Below are 12,120 nucleotides of genomic sequence, written 5' to 3'. Positions count from 1 at the left end.
GACGGGAAGAATAAATTACCACTGTCCTCTTTGCATTTTGTTATATATATAAAAGCATAAGTATGCATAATTACTGGAATACAAAATATTATGATCTTGCTGTCCACAGACCAAACCTATTTGGAAAAATCAACAACTTCTCTTGATATTAAAGCTAACAGCAACATTTGACCAAAGGGGAGAATAAGAAACAGCACAATGAGGGAAACCAAAAATCACAAAGTCTATGTTTCAACTTTGATATTAAGTAATCAATTCTTGAACTATAAATGTAGGAAGTGAGTAGAAGGAAAGAATTATGTGTTGTGTAAAAAGCTGCTAATGACAGGATAACTGACATAGCTAGTCTTACACTTAACAGATAAGGTCTCCGATGCAAGAACTATCTTTACACCAGTCCTGAACCATGACTGCTCACTGCCGGGTAATGGTAGCCTTTTCCAAGAAGTTCAACAGTGTGGAGAGTATCAGTTAACATGCACCATACTCTTGTAGTTAAATGCAAGGATTAATAATTAAATATGAAATACTGTACAGTAACTAAATCAAACTAGAATAGTTGTGGTGGAAAGTAAATTAAGGTCCATTTTGTACTGTGTGAAATATGGACCATAATTTGTACTGTGTGAAATACTGTACAGTAACTAAATCAAACTAAAATATTTGTGGTGGAAAGTAAATTATGGTTCATTTTTGTACTGTGTGAAATATTGTACAGTAACTAAATCAAACAAAAAACATTGTGGTGTAAAGTAAATTATGGTTCATTTTGTATTGTGTTTTTGCTGTAGATGTCAGAATAAACTATTGATGGCAACCTTCCATATTGGTCAAATGTTTAAACCAAGCCAGTGATTTACAGTAGTCACTGAAATGGTTTTCAAATAATTTTGACATTCTTAGTCTTGAAAATGCTGCAATATAAACTTATAATGGTAACATTCAGGAAACAAAAATTGAGAACGTTACATTTTGTTAAAATAAAAGTCCTTTATCATTGCAAAAACACATTAAGAGGAGACATTTCCAGAGAGGAATTTCTTGGAGCAGCCAGGTTTGTTGTAACAAGAATAATTAAAGTGGCACAAGTATAATAACCATTTCATTTTTAACTGCATTGCACGGTGATCGCACTTCAAGGTTTGCTTCCGATATTCTGCTTTGGAAATCATTTATAGTAACTTTTAAATTTATAAACTATACACCAATTGATGCAAAAATATCATCAATATCATCTACATTTAGCATGACTGGAGATTCTGTTCTTGGTGGATGTGGCACATTCTTCAGACTCTGATCTGGACCAATATCTCCCACAGGTTCAGCAGACATGTCCGTGGTAACACTTTGTCTCTTTACAGAAGCTTGCTCATCAATATCAAAATGTGGGATTGTATGCAATTTTCTGTTCCTTTTCTTTGCTGTAAGTCTAGTTCTTCGGTATTTTTTCAGCAATGACTTATTTCTCCTTGACTGTATTTTGCACTTTAACTGCTTCTTGTTCCTTATTTTATGCTTCCGTAGAAGGGTTGTTCTACTCAAACGATAGTTGAATATTTTGTCTCGTTGGAATGTTTGGAACTTTTTCGTGAGATATTTGCAGACAGAAGATTTTATAAACTTGATCTTCTTTGGAAAACTGAATAGTAAAAATAAATAAACTGTATTAAACCTTGACAAATCACTTGCACCAATGGATAAGCCTGAACCAAGTGAGCTGACATACATTTGTAAATTAAATAAATTATTTTCACCTGCACTCTGCAAAATGGTCTGCAACTCAGTTGTGAAAGGTCACAAGTGGCTACATTGCAAAGCGGTGAAGTGCAAGCTGGGTGAGAGTATGAGAGCAAGCATCGAGGGAGGATGGGTGCACATCAATTATAAACAGCAGTCAAATGCTGCAAAAGGCCAACTTTCAATGCAAGTGGTTCACCAATTAATTTGCCTCCATATTCTTTCTCCCCCACTCCAGCACTACGACAAGATATTGATTAATAGATAAAATGCTGACGTGAGGAAGGTTACAAATCATAAATCATGACGAGCAAACCTTCTCCAGCTTGAAAGTGTTTTTCAGCAGTTTCCTGATTAACACATTTAAAAGAGTTATACATGGAAACAGGCTCATCAGCACATTGAATCCATGCCATTCATCACACACCCATTTATACTAATCTTAATGTATTTACCCTCCCTTCCCTGTGCCCCACCTGCATGCGCACCCTATTCTTCCTTTCACCTTCCTCCTGTCCCCTTCCACCTAGTATATGCCTTCTGCAGGCTATACATTTCATGCCTCTTCCATCATTAACTCCTTACCTCACATTTTATTATATTTTCATCTTTGTCCAACTACTGTATCTGCCAACCCTTTTCTCTTCACCTGTATCACTTGCCAGATTTTGTTGTCCCTCCCCACCTCCCTTTCAGACTTCCTCTCCCACCCCCCTTTCACTGCCATCAGTCTGAAGAAGGTTCCCAACCACAAACATCACCTATCCATGTTCTCCAGAGATGATGCCTGACCGCTGTTATTCTAGCACTTTGTGTACTTTTTTTGTAAACAGCATTTGCAGTTCCTTGCCCCTACAACAAGATTTCAATGTAATCCTCTCTGAATCCTTCACATTGATTATACAGACCTGTAACCAAGACATTCCACCATCTTCAATTTGTGACATTTCTGATAAAGATTTCCAAAATAGCAGCGCTCATGCTTTAGTTTCCTTTGCCTGAACCAACGGAATATTGTCTTGAGCTCATGAGACAGTACACTGAATGACTGTGCTGCAGTAATCTTCTCCAAAAACTCATTCAGTGGGACACGTTCATTCTTCTTCTTTCTTTTGCAGCTATATTCTCCCTCAGAGTTCTGGTTCTTCTAGTAAAACAGAATGCTCTTTTTAATATAAAAAGGAAAAACAACATGTAACGCCAATGGCGATACATGTATTTTTGATGTATCTTTAGTTTAGTTTAGTTTAGTTTACAGATGCAACCCGGAAACAGGCCTTTCAGTCTCACCAAGTTTGCACCGACCAGCGATCCCCGTATACCAGCACTATCCTACACACATTAGGGGCAGTTTACACCTTAACCAAGCCAATTGACCTACAAACCTGTACATCTTTGGAGTGTGGGAGAACACAAAAGATATTTGAGAAAACCCATGCGGTCACAGGGAGAACGTACAAACTATATTCGGACAGCACCTGTAGTCGGGATTGAACCCGGGTCTCTAGCACTGCAAGCGCTGTAAAGCAGTAACTCTACCGCTGCGCCACCGTGCCGCTACTGCAGCTAAGGAATCATACTGACCGTAAAAAAGTTGCGACTCTGAGCCTGTAGAGACTTCATTTTAAATCCAAACTGTCCGTCAGTTCCTTTAATGTAAACAGATCAGTCGTTCAATTCAATACCAACAAAATTCATTCTTGCAAAAAAAATCGTAAAAGCCAAAAGCAACCAATTGTGAAAAACATCACAACAGCCGACAAAACCCTTAGTTTCGGTATTACTAGACAGATAAAAAACTGCTGAAGAAGAGTTTCGGCCCGAAACGTTGCCTATTTCCTTCGCTCCATAGATGCTGTCGTACCCGCTGAGTTTCTCCAGCACTTTTGGCTACCTAAAATAACCCAACAATTAACTGTGATTGATATAAACAAAGGCTCACCAATTTTACAGAGTCTTTTACCCTGTACAGGAACGCCAATATCCAGGAACCGACTGTTGATCTTAGGATCATTGTTGTAATTTCCATCCAATTGTATACCATGATCATCCGACAACAGTAACGCTTCTTCTTCTTCTTCAGAGAACAACTTATCAAGTAAACTTGGCTTTTCCAAAAGTACTCTAGTTTTCCGAGAAAGACGACCTGGCAATTTATCCAGTGTTCCTTTAATACTGGAAAGACCAAGCCACTGCTTGATGCTACCAGGGAAGGAAAAGTCCTTCATAAAAGGCAAAGGTTGAATTTTAGATACTTTATTTATTGCCACGACCAGTTTGTCATATAAAACTTCGAGATATATTAAGATTCTTTTAAACAGGAACCTAGAAAAAAGCAAAAGACAATTGTAAAATATTTGCTGCAAATGTTTCATTAAAATATTTACTGCAAGTCAGCAACTATAAATAACATTTCCATCAAATTAATTATTGACTTACCACAATCTGCTAAGCATTCCCATTGTAACCACATTTAGGATTATATACCTTCCATATCGAAGAAACTGAGAGGCCAAACTGCAATATGTTAGAATTAAGGTAACCAACAATTCAGAAATGTTTTAACTTGACATCAGAGAATTCACTTCAATGTGGTAGCTTTCTGCCAACTATTAGGGACACTCCCACCCGAGTCAGAAGGCTGTAGTTTCAAGTCCCATTGCAGTGCTTTTAAAATAAAAATCTAAAATGGGTTGAGTTGCTTGGTGTGGCAGTGGCACAGCAGTAGAGCCTCACAATACCAAAGAGGTGAGTTTGATCCTGACTATGAGTGCTGTCTGTGAGGAGTTTGTACGTTCTCCCTGTGACCGCGTGGGATAGTAGGATGACATAGAACTAGTGTACGGGTGATTGATGTTCAGCATGGACTTGGTTTCCATGCTATATCTCCAGGCTAACAGTCGACTATTTCAATGCCAGTACTCCCAAATAAGACATTAAATAGAGACACAAAATTGTGCAGATGCTGCAATATGGAGCAACAAAACAATCTGCTGAATGGCCTCAGCAAGTCGAGCAGCATCTGCGGAGTGCAATAGGTTGGCGTTTCGGGCTGGATCCTTTCATCCGGATTGAAAAAGTGGAGAGGAGAGAGAGGTTTAGTTCTCATGGATGGAGGCCAACAGTCCAATAACACAAGATAGACACAAAGTGCTGGAGTAATTCAGCGGGTCAGGCAACATCTCTGGATAAAATGCAAAGGTGACGTTTCGGGTTGGGACCCTTCTTCCGGTCTGAAGAGCACATGGAAATTGGACAAGTTGGAACTGTTAAGAGTCAAGAGTGTTTAAGTGTCATATGTCCCAGATAGAACAGTGAAATTCTTACTTGCTGCAGCACAACAGAATATGCAAACATAGTACACTGTAAACAATATGATAAATGAGAGGAAAAAAAGTTCTGTGTATATATACACATACTCACAAGTACACACACACACACACACATATATACACACATCAAACAGCATCTGCAGTTCTTTATTTCTACAATCCAGTAACACAGTTTGAAGAACAGGGGTTCACTTTGTGCCTCACTATCCACTTTTGGCAGAGAGTCAAAAATACGCCAGCATCAAATACAGTTCAGCAGCATTTTAGAATAGCTGTCAATTTGCTACATTCAAAATATTTCCAGAGAGATTAAATAGGGAACTTCACTCAAATAGGAACAGTACTAAAAAATATCTAGTCCACATGATTAAATACTCTGCAATTATGCACTTTGTTTAACTGTCGAAAACACATAACAAAGCTACACTTCTAAATAATTGATCTTGATTGAACAATGTAGCATGGAAAAGCCCCTTCGGCCCATCGACTCCATGCCAACCATTGATCACCTATGCACACCAGTTCTGTTATCCCACTTTCACATCCACTCCTTGCACACCAGGGGCAATTTACAGAGGCCAATTAACCTTCAAACCCTGATGTCTTTGGGATGTGGGGAGGAAACCAGAGCACTCAGAGGAAACCTATATCACAGGGAGAATGTGGAAACTCCATACAAACAGCATCCGGGGTCAGGATCGAATCCGAGTTTCTGGCGATTTGAGGCAACAGCTCTGCCAGCAGACGATAACAAACGGACGGCACGGTGGTGCAGCGATAGAGTTGGCGACTTATAGCACCTGAGACCCGGATTTGATCCTTACTACGGTTGCTGTCTGTACGAAGTTTGTACATTCCTCCGACAACGGGTTTTCCCTGGGTGCTCCCATGTTCCAAACACGCACATGTTTGTAGGTTAATTGGCTTCGGTAATGATTGTAAATTGTCCCTAGTGTGTAGGATAGTGCTGGTGTACGGGGATCACTGGTCGGCGTGCACTCGGTGGGCCAAAGGGCTTGTTTCCACCCTGTGTCTCTGTATCTGTAACTGCTGAGAGATGGTTTTATTATAAAGGCAAATAGCACATCAGAGTAAGACAGTGCAACACATGTAAACAGTGGGGAATGGAGGGTATCGCCATACTCAAGGATACAGAAATGCTTTGGAGCACATATCCATCAACCGCAGTATCAACTTACTGCCTCCCAATACTTTCAGTGACATCCACTCCAAGACTGGCTGGTTGGGGACCCGTTTTGGGCAATTGGTTACCATTCTACGCTTTCTGGTGACACTAAAAATAAAAAATAAAAGTTACAATGCAATTCATTAGAATAAAGTGTACTTTTACATTTGTTGCTAAGTTTACCTTGAGCATGTGTTGATCAGGCTTTGAATTGAATGTTTAAGTTGCATTTTTTGGAAACGTTTTGCACATTGTTCAACCTATTGAGGGTAGATAAAATTAAAAGTAATTTCACAAATTCATTGTATTCATTGTAAGTAAGTGAGTACGTTTATTGGCCTAGTATTCACATACAAGGAATTTGCGTGGTGCTCCGCCCACTAGTAACAACATGACATAGTGACACTTACGAATTACTCAGAAAACACTAAACATTAATAATAATAAAACATTAATGATAAAACACCATTGATCAAGCATGTGAACCAACAAAATACCAGATCAAAGGGAGGCTACAGATTTTTGGCTATTGAGTAGAGCAATTACTCGTGGATAGAAACTGTTTTTATGTCTGGCTGTGGCAGCTTTGACAATCCGGAGTCGCCTTCCAGAGGGAAGTGATTCAAAGAGTTTGTGACCAGGGTGAGAGGGATCAGAGATGATCTTGCCCGCTCGCTTCCTGGTCCTTGCAGTGTACAGTTCATCAATGGACGGAAGGTTGCAGCCAATAACCTTCTCAGCTGATCGGACGATTCGCTGCCTCCAGGTGTCATGCTTGGTGGCTGAGCCAAGCCAGACCATGATGGAGAAGGTGAGAACAGACTCTACGATGACCATGTAGAATTAATAGAAATAAATGTGACGTGAGAGCTTCTGCTGCACACACCTCAAAACTGAATTTTGTGCATTGCTCTCTTTTCCCTTAAGTAAAAAAACCATCCTTGAATGGTGGTTAACAGTAAAATAGTTTTCAATATAATGTAGCTAATTTGATTGAAAAACTACACTCCGGCAATCATGACGTTGATTGAAAGTTATCACAAATCTCTGCAAGGATACTAACCTGCTTTATTACAAGGTAAGGTTTGTGCCGATACAGCCTGTTGTGGAAAGTATATATAATAGAATGCAGGACAAGCAGCTCCACTGTAAGGGATTTATCAGTTAATACTCTGATGGCATTTTCACAGGCCTTATGTAGGTCGATTATGCAGCTGTCTGGAATAAAACAAAGTGTGATTCTGTCACAACACATTTCAATTTGAAATGTTTCTAGGACTTGACACAAATCACCTTAAATAAACTTAAATATCAGTCAGATGATACTGTTATTTAAAAACCTCAGACTGAATATTATGTAGAAACAGTCAAACACAGATTAATGTACAGTGTTAAATGAAATAAACAATACCCAAAAGATAGGAATAGATATAGACACAAATAGCTGGAGTAACTCAGCGAGTCAGAGTCTCTGGAGTAAAGGACTAGGAAACGTTTTGGGTCGGGACCCTTCTTCAGACTCAAAATGTCACCTATTCCTTTTTCCAGAGATGCTGTCTGACCCACTTAGGTACTCCAGCTTTTTGTGTCCATCTTCGGTTTAAACCAGCATCTGCAGTTCCTTCCTACACATGTAAGAATAATCTCTACTACTTTGGTATGATTCTCTCCAAATCCCAAAGGCGGACGGGTTTGTAGGTTAATTGGCTTCTATAAATTGTCCCTAGTGTGTAGGAAGTGTACGTGAAAGTGAATAAATAACATGGATCTCGGGTGAACGTGTGATCAATGGTCGACACTGACTTGGTGGGCCAAAGGGCTTTTTTTCCAATCAATATCTATCTCTAAACTAAACTAAAATTCTTCAAAACACGAGTCCAAAAAAAAAGTGTAAAACTAGCTCATCACTTACTCTTTCCACTAACAAACATTATCAACAGCATTCGTGCCATGTTTGAGTCTGCCTTACAAATGGTAACCAGAAACCATTCACTCTATACAGGCACTGTTTTAAAACAAGGATGTTGTATTTTCATTTGGTAAACAAAAGTGCTGGAGAAACTCAGCGGGTGCGGCAGCATCTATGGAGCGAAGGAAAAATGCAACGTTTCGGGCCAAAACCCTTCTTCATTGGTCGGTATTTTCATTTAAAGTGTGCAGGTCTCGTACAAAGACAAGTTGCTATGTTGAAAAATTAGTAATAATCTAATATAACAGTAAATTTGAGAGGAATGGGAGGTTAGAGCAACATCCAAGCAGGCACAGTACAACCTTCAAGTATATATAACCGAAGACATTGCAGGAAACTTGAAAGGAAATTGCGGGAACCCTGGTTGAAATTTACGAGTCATCCTTAAATACAGGAGAGGTGGCAAATGTTGTGCCTCTTTTCAAAAAAGGCTGCAGGGAAAATGCTGGGAACTATAGGCCGGTGAGCTTAACATCTGTAGTTGGAAAGTTACGAGAGTATTCAGAGGGATAGGTTATACAAGCATTCGGATGGGCAAGGGCTGATAGTCAGCATGGTTTTGTACGTGGGAGGTCGTGTCTCACAAATCTGATTGATTTTTTTGAAGATGTGACCAAAAAGGTCGATGAGGGCAGAGCTGTAGATGTTGTGTACATGGATTTCAGTCAGGCATTCGACAAGGTTCCACATGGTAGGCTGCTCTGGAAGGTTAGATTACATGGGATCCAAGGATAGCTGAATGGATAGCAAATTGGCTCCATGGAAGGAAGCAGAGGGTGATGGTGGAAGGTTGTTTCTCAGACTGAAGGCCTGTGACTAGTGGTGTGCCTCAGGGTTCGGTGCTGGGCCCGTTACTGTTAGTCATCTACATCAATGATTTGTATGAGAACATACAGGGCAAATTAGCAAGTTTGCTGATGATACAAAAGTGAGTGGTTTTGCAAATAGTGAAGATGGTTGTGAAAGATTGCAACAGGATCTGGATCGATTGGCCAGGTGGGCTGAGGAATGGTTATTGGAATTTAATACGGAGAAGTGTGAGGTGTTGCATTTTGGGACGTCTAACAAGGGCAGGACCAAAGATCCTATAGCAAGCAAGATAGTGCACTCCTGCTAAAACCAATGGGCTGACATGTAGTACGCAACGGAGCGGAACGTCAGCCTTTTCATCGGCCATTTCAGTAAACCAAACCCGACCCGACTTTGTATATCCCTCTCGCAGTGTAATCAGCGTTGCGAGGGAACAGTTTGAGTGTGTGATATAGTGTTAGATTCATGATTCATAATTCTGTTATTTTTTGTTAATGATTAATATGTTAATAAATTATAATTCTGTTAATTTTCTTTTTTGGATTCAAAGACCCGGGATTGGGATCGTACTGTGCAAGGGTGGAGGGGGCACTGAGGGCAAAGGGGCTGTGCCCACACGGCTGTGTAAAAGGGGAGACCTTTCCAATCCAAGCTTCCCTCTTTCTGTCTCAGCTGTGCCTTTTCAAAATTGGTTGTTTATTTTTTCCGCAAAAAGATAAAGGCGGAGTAAGCGAGAGTGAGGGGCTGAGGCTTGCACCGACCGACCGAGCGAGTGTAGCCCACGGAAAGTCCGCCTGCTTCCCACCCCTTCTGCCCCAACAAATAACAAATGTAGCTTGCAAGATGCTAAGACCTGCGAACGGGGAGCAGCTGCACACTGTGAAATATGTGGAGGACTATCTGAATTCAATCGAGTCTCTGCCTTTTGATCTCCAGAGGAACGTTTCTCTGATGAGGGAAATCGATGCTCAATACCTAGGTAAGAACTAGGGTACGAGCCCGACCCCCACCAAAGTTTGGGAGCCGGGCAGTGAGCGTGATGGGGGAAGAAACCGAAGGGCCGTCTGTTCTCAGCTTCGGCACTCATGCCCGCCCTCTTCCCCCCCGTCAGTGAGTCCCTTTAAAGGGGCAGAGAGGCAGAGAGAAAATGAGAAGATTTTTACCAAAGATCTTTGATTTTTATGAGGATGTTTCCGTAACTGGCTTCCGTCTCCGTACTAGTATCTTTGCTCGGACAAAGATGGCGGAGACAGAAGCTGGTTACAGAAATGGTGCCAAAGATTACCCATGAATCTGCCCATGACCTTACTACGTCTTTTTCGTTGATTGGGCTATCTTGCTTGCTATAGGATCTTTGGGCAGGACCTACACAGTAAATGGTACGCCTATGGGTAGTGTTGTAGAGCAGAGGGATCTAGGAGTGCAGGTGCATGGTTCCTTGAAGGTCGAGTCGCAGATAGATAAGGTGGTAAAAAGGCTTTTGGCACTTTGGCCTACATCAGTCAGAGTATTGAGTATAGAAGTTAGGAGGTCATGTTGCAGTTGTATAAGGCGTGGATGAGACCGCATTTAGAATATTGTGTTTAGTTCTGGGCACCATGTTATAGGAAAGATATTGTCAAGTTTGAAAGGGTTCAAAAAAGATTTACGAGGATGATGCCAGGACTAGAGGGTGTGAGCTATAGGTTAAGTAGGCTGGGTCTCTATTCCTTGGAGGATGAGGGGTGATCTTATTGAGGTGTACAAAATCATGGGAGGAATAGAACGGGTAGATGCACGGAGTCTCTTGCCCTGAGTAGGAGAATCGAGGACCAGAGGTCATAGGTTCAAGGTGAAGGGTAAAAGATTTAATAGGAATCCGAGGGGTTACTTTTTCCACACAAAGGGTGGTGGGTGTATGGAACAAGCTGCCAGAGGAGGTAGTTAAGGCTGGGACTATCCCATTGTTAAAGAAACAGTCAGACAGGTACACGGATAGGACAGGCTTGGAGCGAAATGGACCAATCACAGGCAAGTGGGACTAGTGTAGCTGGGACATTGTTGGCTGATGTGGGCAAGTTGGGCTGAAGGGTCTGTTTCCACACTGTATCTATGACCTTTTACTGAACAATGTCAGACAAACAGGGGTGGTGGTGGAAGCAGATACAATGGAGGCTTTTGTCCAGAAAAGGATTTCTGTCAAGACTTGACACAAGATTTGGTTTGGAATAAACTGCACATGTATATATTAGGATGTTATCAATGGAAAGAAATGCGCTCAACTATATTTGGGGTAATTTAGGGGAAGGGGGGCTTGTTCTGCTTGCATTTAGTGCAGAACTGTGTTTGCTCTGCATTTTCTGATTTTTTTTAAGCTTCTCGTGTTTTTTTTACATTAAGCACGTGTGTTTTTACGTGGTTCCGATTACTGAGCATAAGCAAGGTTGGATGGTGCTATTTGCAGCAAAGCTCTATCATCTTTGATTTGCAGCGTGTGAGCTGCACGGCGCCGGGCAGTGAGTGGGGCGGTGCTGTCTGCAGCGTGTGGACCAAACATCTTAGTAAATTGCACGGCGCCGGGGTCCGCTCATACCTAGGTCGGGCAGTGAGTGGGGAGGTGACATTTGCAGCGTGTGGGCTGCATGGTGCCGGCTGTGAGTGTGGCGGTGCTATCTGCAGTGTGTGGGTTACACGGCACCGGGGTCCGCTCATACCTAGGTCGGTGCACGCGACGGTGAGGGAAGTAGAGCCCGGGAATGGAATGTCGACCGCGTTCCAAACCTCCGTCGCGTTCCAGCCCCCCGCCGCCATGTTCCACTGCAGGAAGAGACCGCGGCTGCAACCGGGCGTCTCGTCCAACCAGGCAAAAGGGGTGGGTGCAGCTGCACAAGAAGCTTCATGCAAGATTCCACCCGCCTCCCATCGGGACAGTCGAGTTGCAACCAAAGATCCTATAGGTATGATCTTTGGTTGCAACTGCTCTCCGGCTTCTACTTCTTCTTCTTCTATGTGGTGTTTTTTGGCGGTTGGCAAACAACTTTTTTGGTGCATTACCGCCACCAACTGGCATGGAGTGTGGATCAAACAACACCATTACATATACTAAT

General features: G+C 41.7%; 1 protein-coding gene across 2 annotated transcripts; it reads right to left on the bottom strand.

The window, feature by feature from the left end:
* Positions 1–970: 970 nt before the first annotated feature.
* Positions 971–11,884, bottom strand: nepro (nucleolus and neural progenitor protein). Of its 2 annotated transcripts, none has more exons than XM_033022343.1 (9): positions 11,728–11,884; positions 7,319–7,473; positions 6,439–6,515; positions 6,223–6,363; positions 4,177–4,254; positions 3,680–4,062; positions 3,322–3,386; positions 2,646–2,881; positions 971–1,639 (listed from the first exon to the last, which is right to left on the bottom strand). In XM_033022343.1, the coding sequence occupies exons 1-9, from the start codon at positions 11,822–11,824 to the stop codon at positions 1,198–1,200; spliced, it is 1,674 nt and encodes a 557-aa protein (XP_032878234.1). In that variant the 5' UTR covers positions 11,825–11,884; the 3' UTR covers positions 971–1,197. The 2 variants fall into 2 exon arrangements, with proteins under 2 accessions (XP_032878234.1, XP_032878233.1); XM_033022342.1 differs by having other exon boundaries at positions 2,646–2,884; positions 11,728–11,883.
* Between the last annotated feature and the right edge of the window lie 236 nt (positions 11,885–12,120).

Source organism: Amblyraja radiata, chromosome 6 (assembly GCF_010909765.2).
Source record: "Amblyraja radiata isolate CabotCenter1 chromosome 6, sAmbRad1.1.pri, whole genome shotgun sequence".
Taxonomy (NCBI): Eukaryota; Metazoa; Chordata; class Chondrichthyes; order Rajiformes; family Rajidae; genus Amblyraja; species Amblyraja radiata.
The sequence above is the reverse complement of the archived record's forward strand: the minus strand, read 5'-3'. Positions and strand labels throughout refer to the sequence as shown.

What these genes read in the sequence shown, in the direction of transcription:
- nepro (XM_033022342.1), bottom strand. Translation starts at nt 11,824, where the DNA reads ATGGCGGCGGGGGGCTGGAACGCGACGGAGGTTTGGAACGCGGTCGAC. An exon ending in CTTACCTTGTAATAAAGCAG is followed by an intron (nt 6,516 to 7,318) that starts GTTAGTATCCTT and finishes TACCCTCAATAG; the next exon opens with GTTGAACAATGTGCAAAACG. An exon ending in TAAAAGACTCTGTAAAATTG is followed by an intron (nt 3,387 to 3,679) that starts GTGAGCCTTTGT and finishes TTTACATTAAAG; the next exon opens with GAACTGACGGACAGTTTGGA.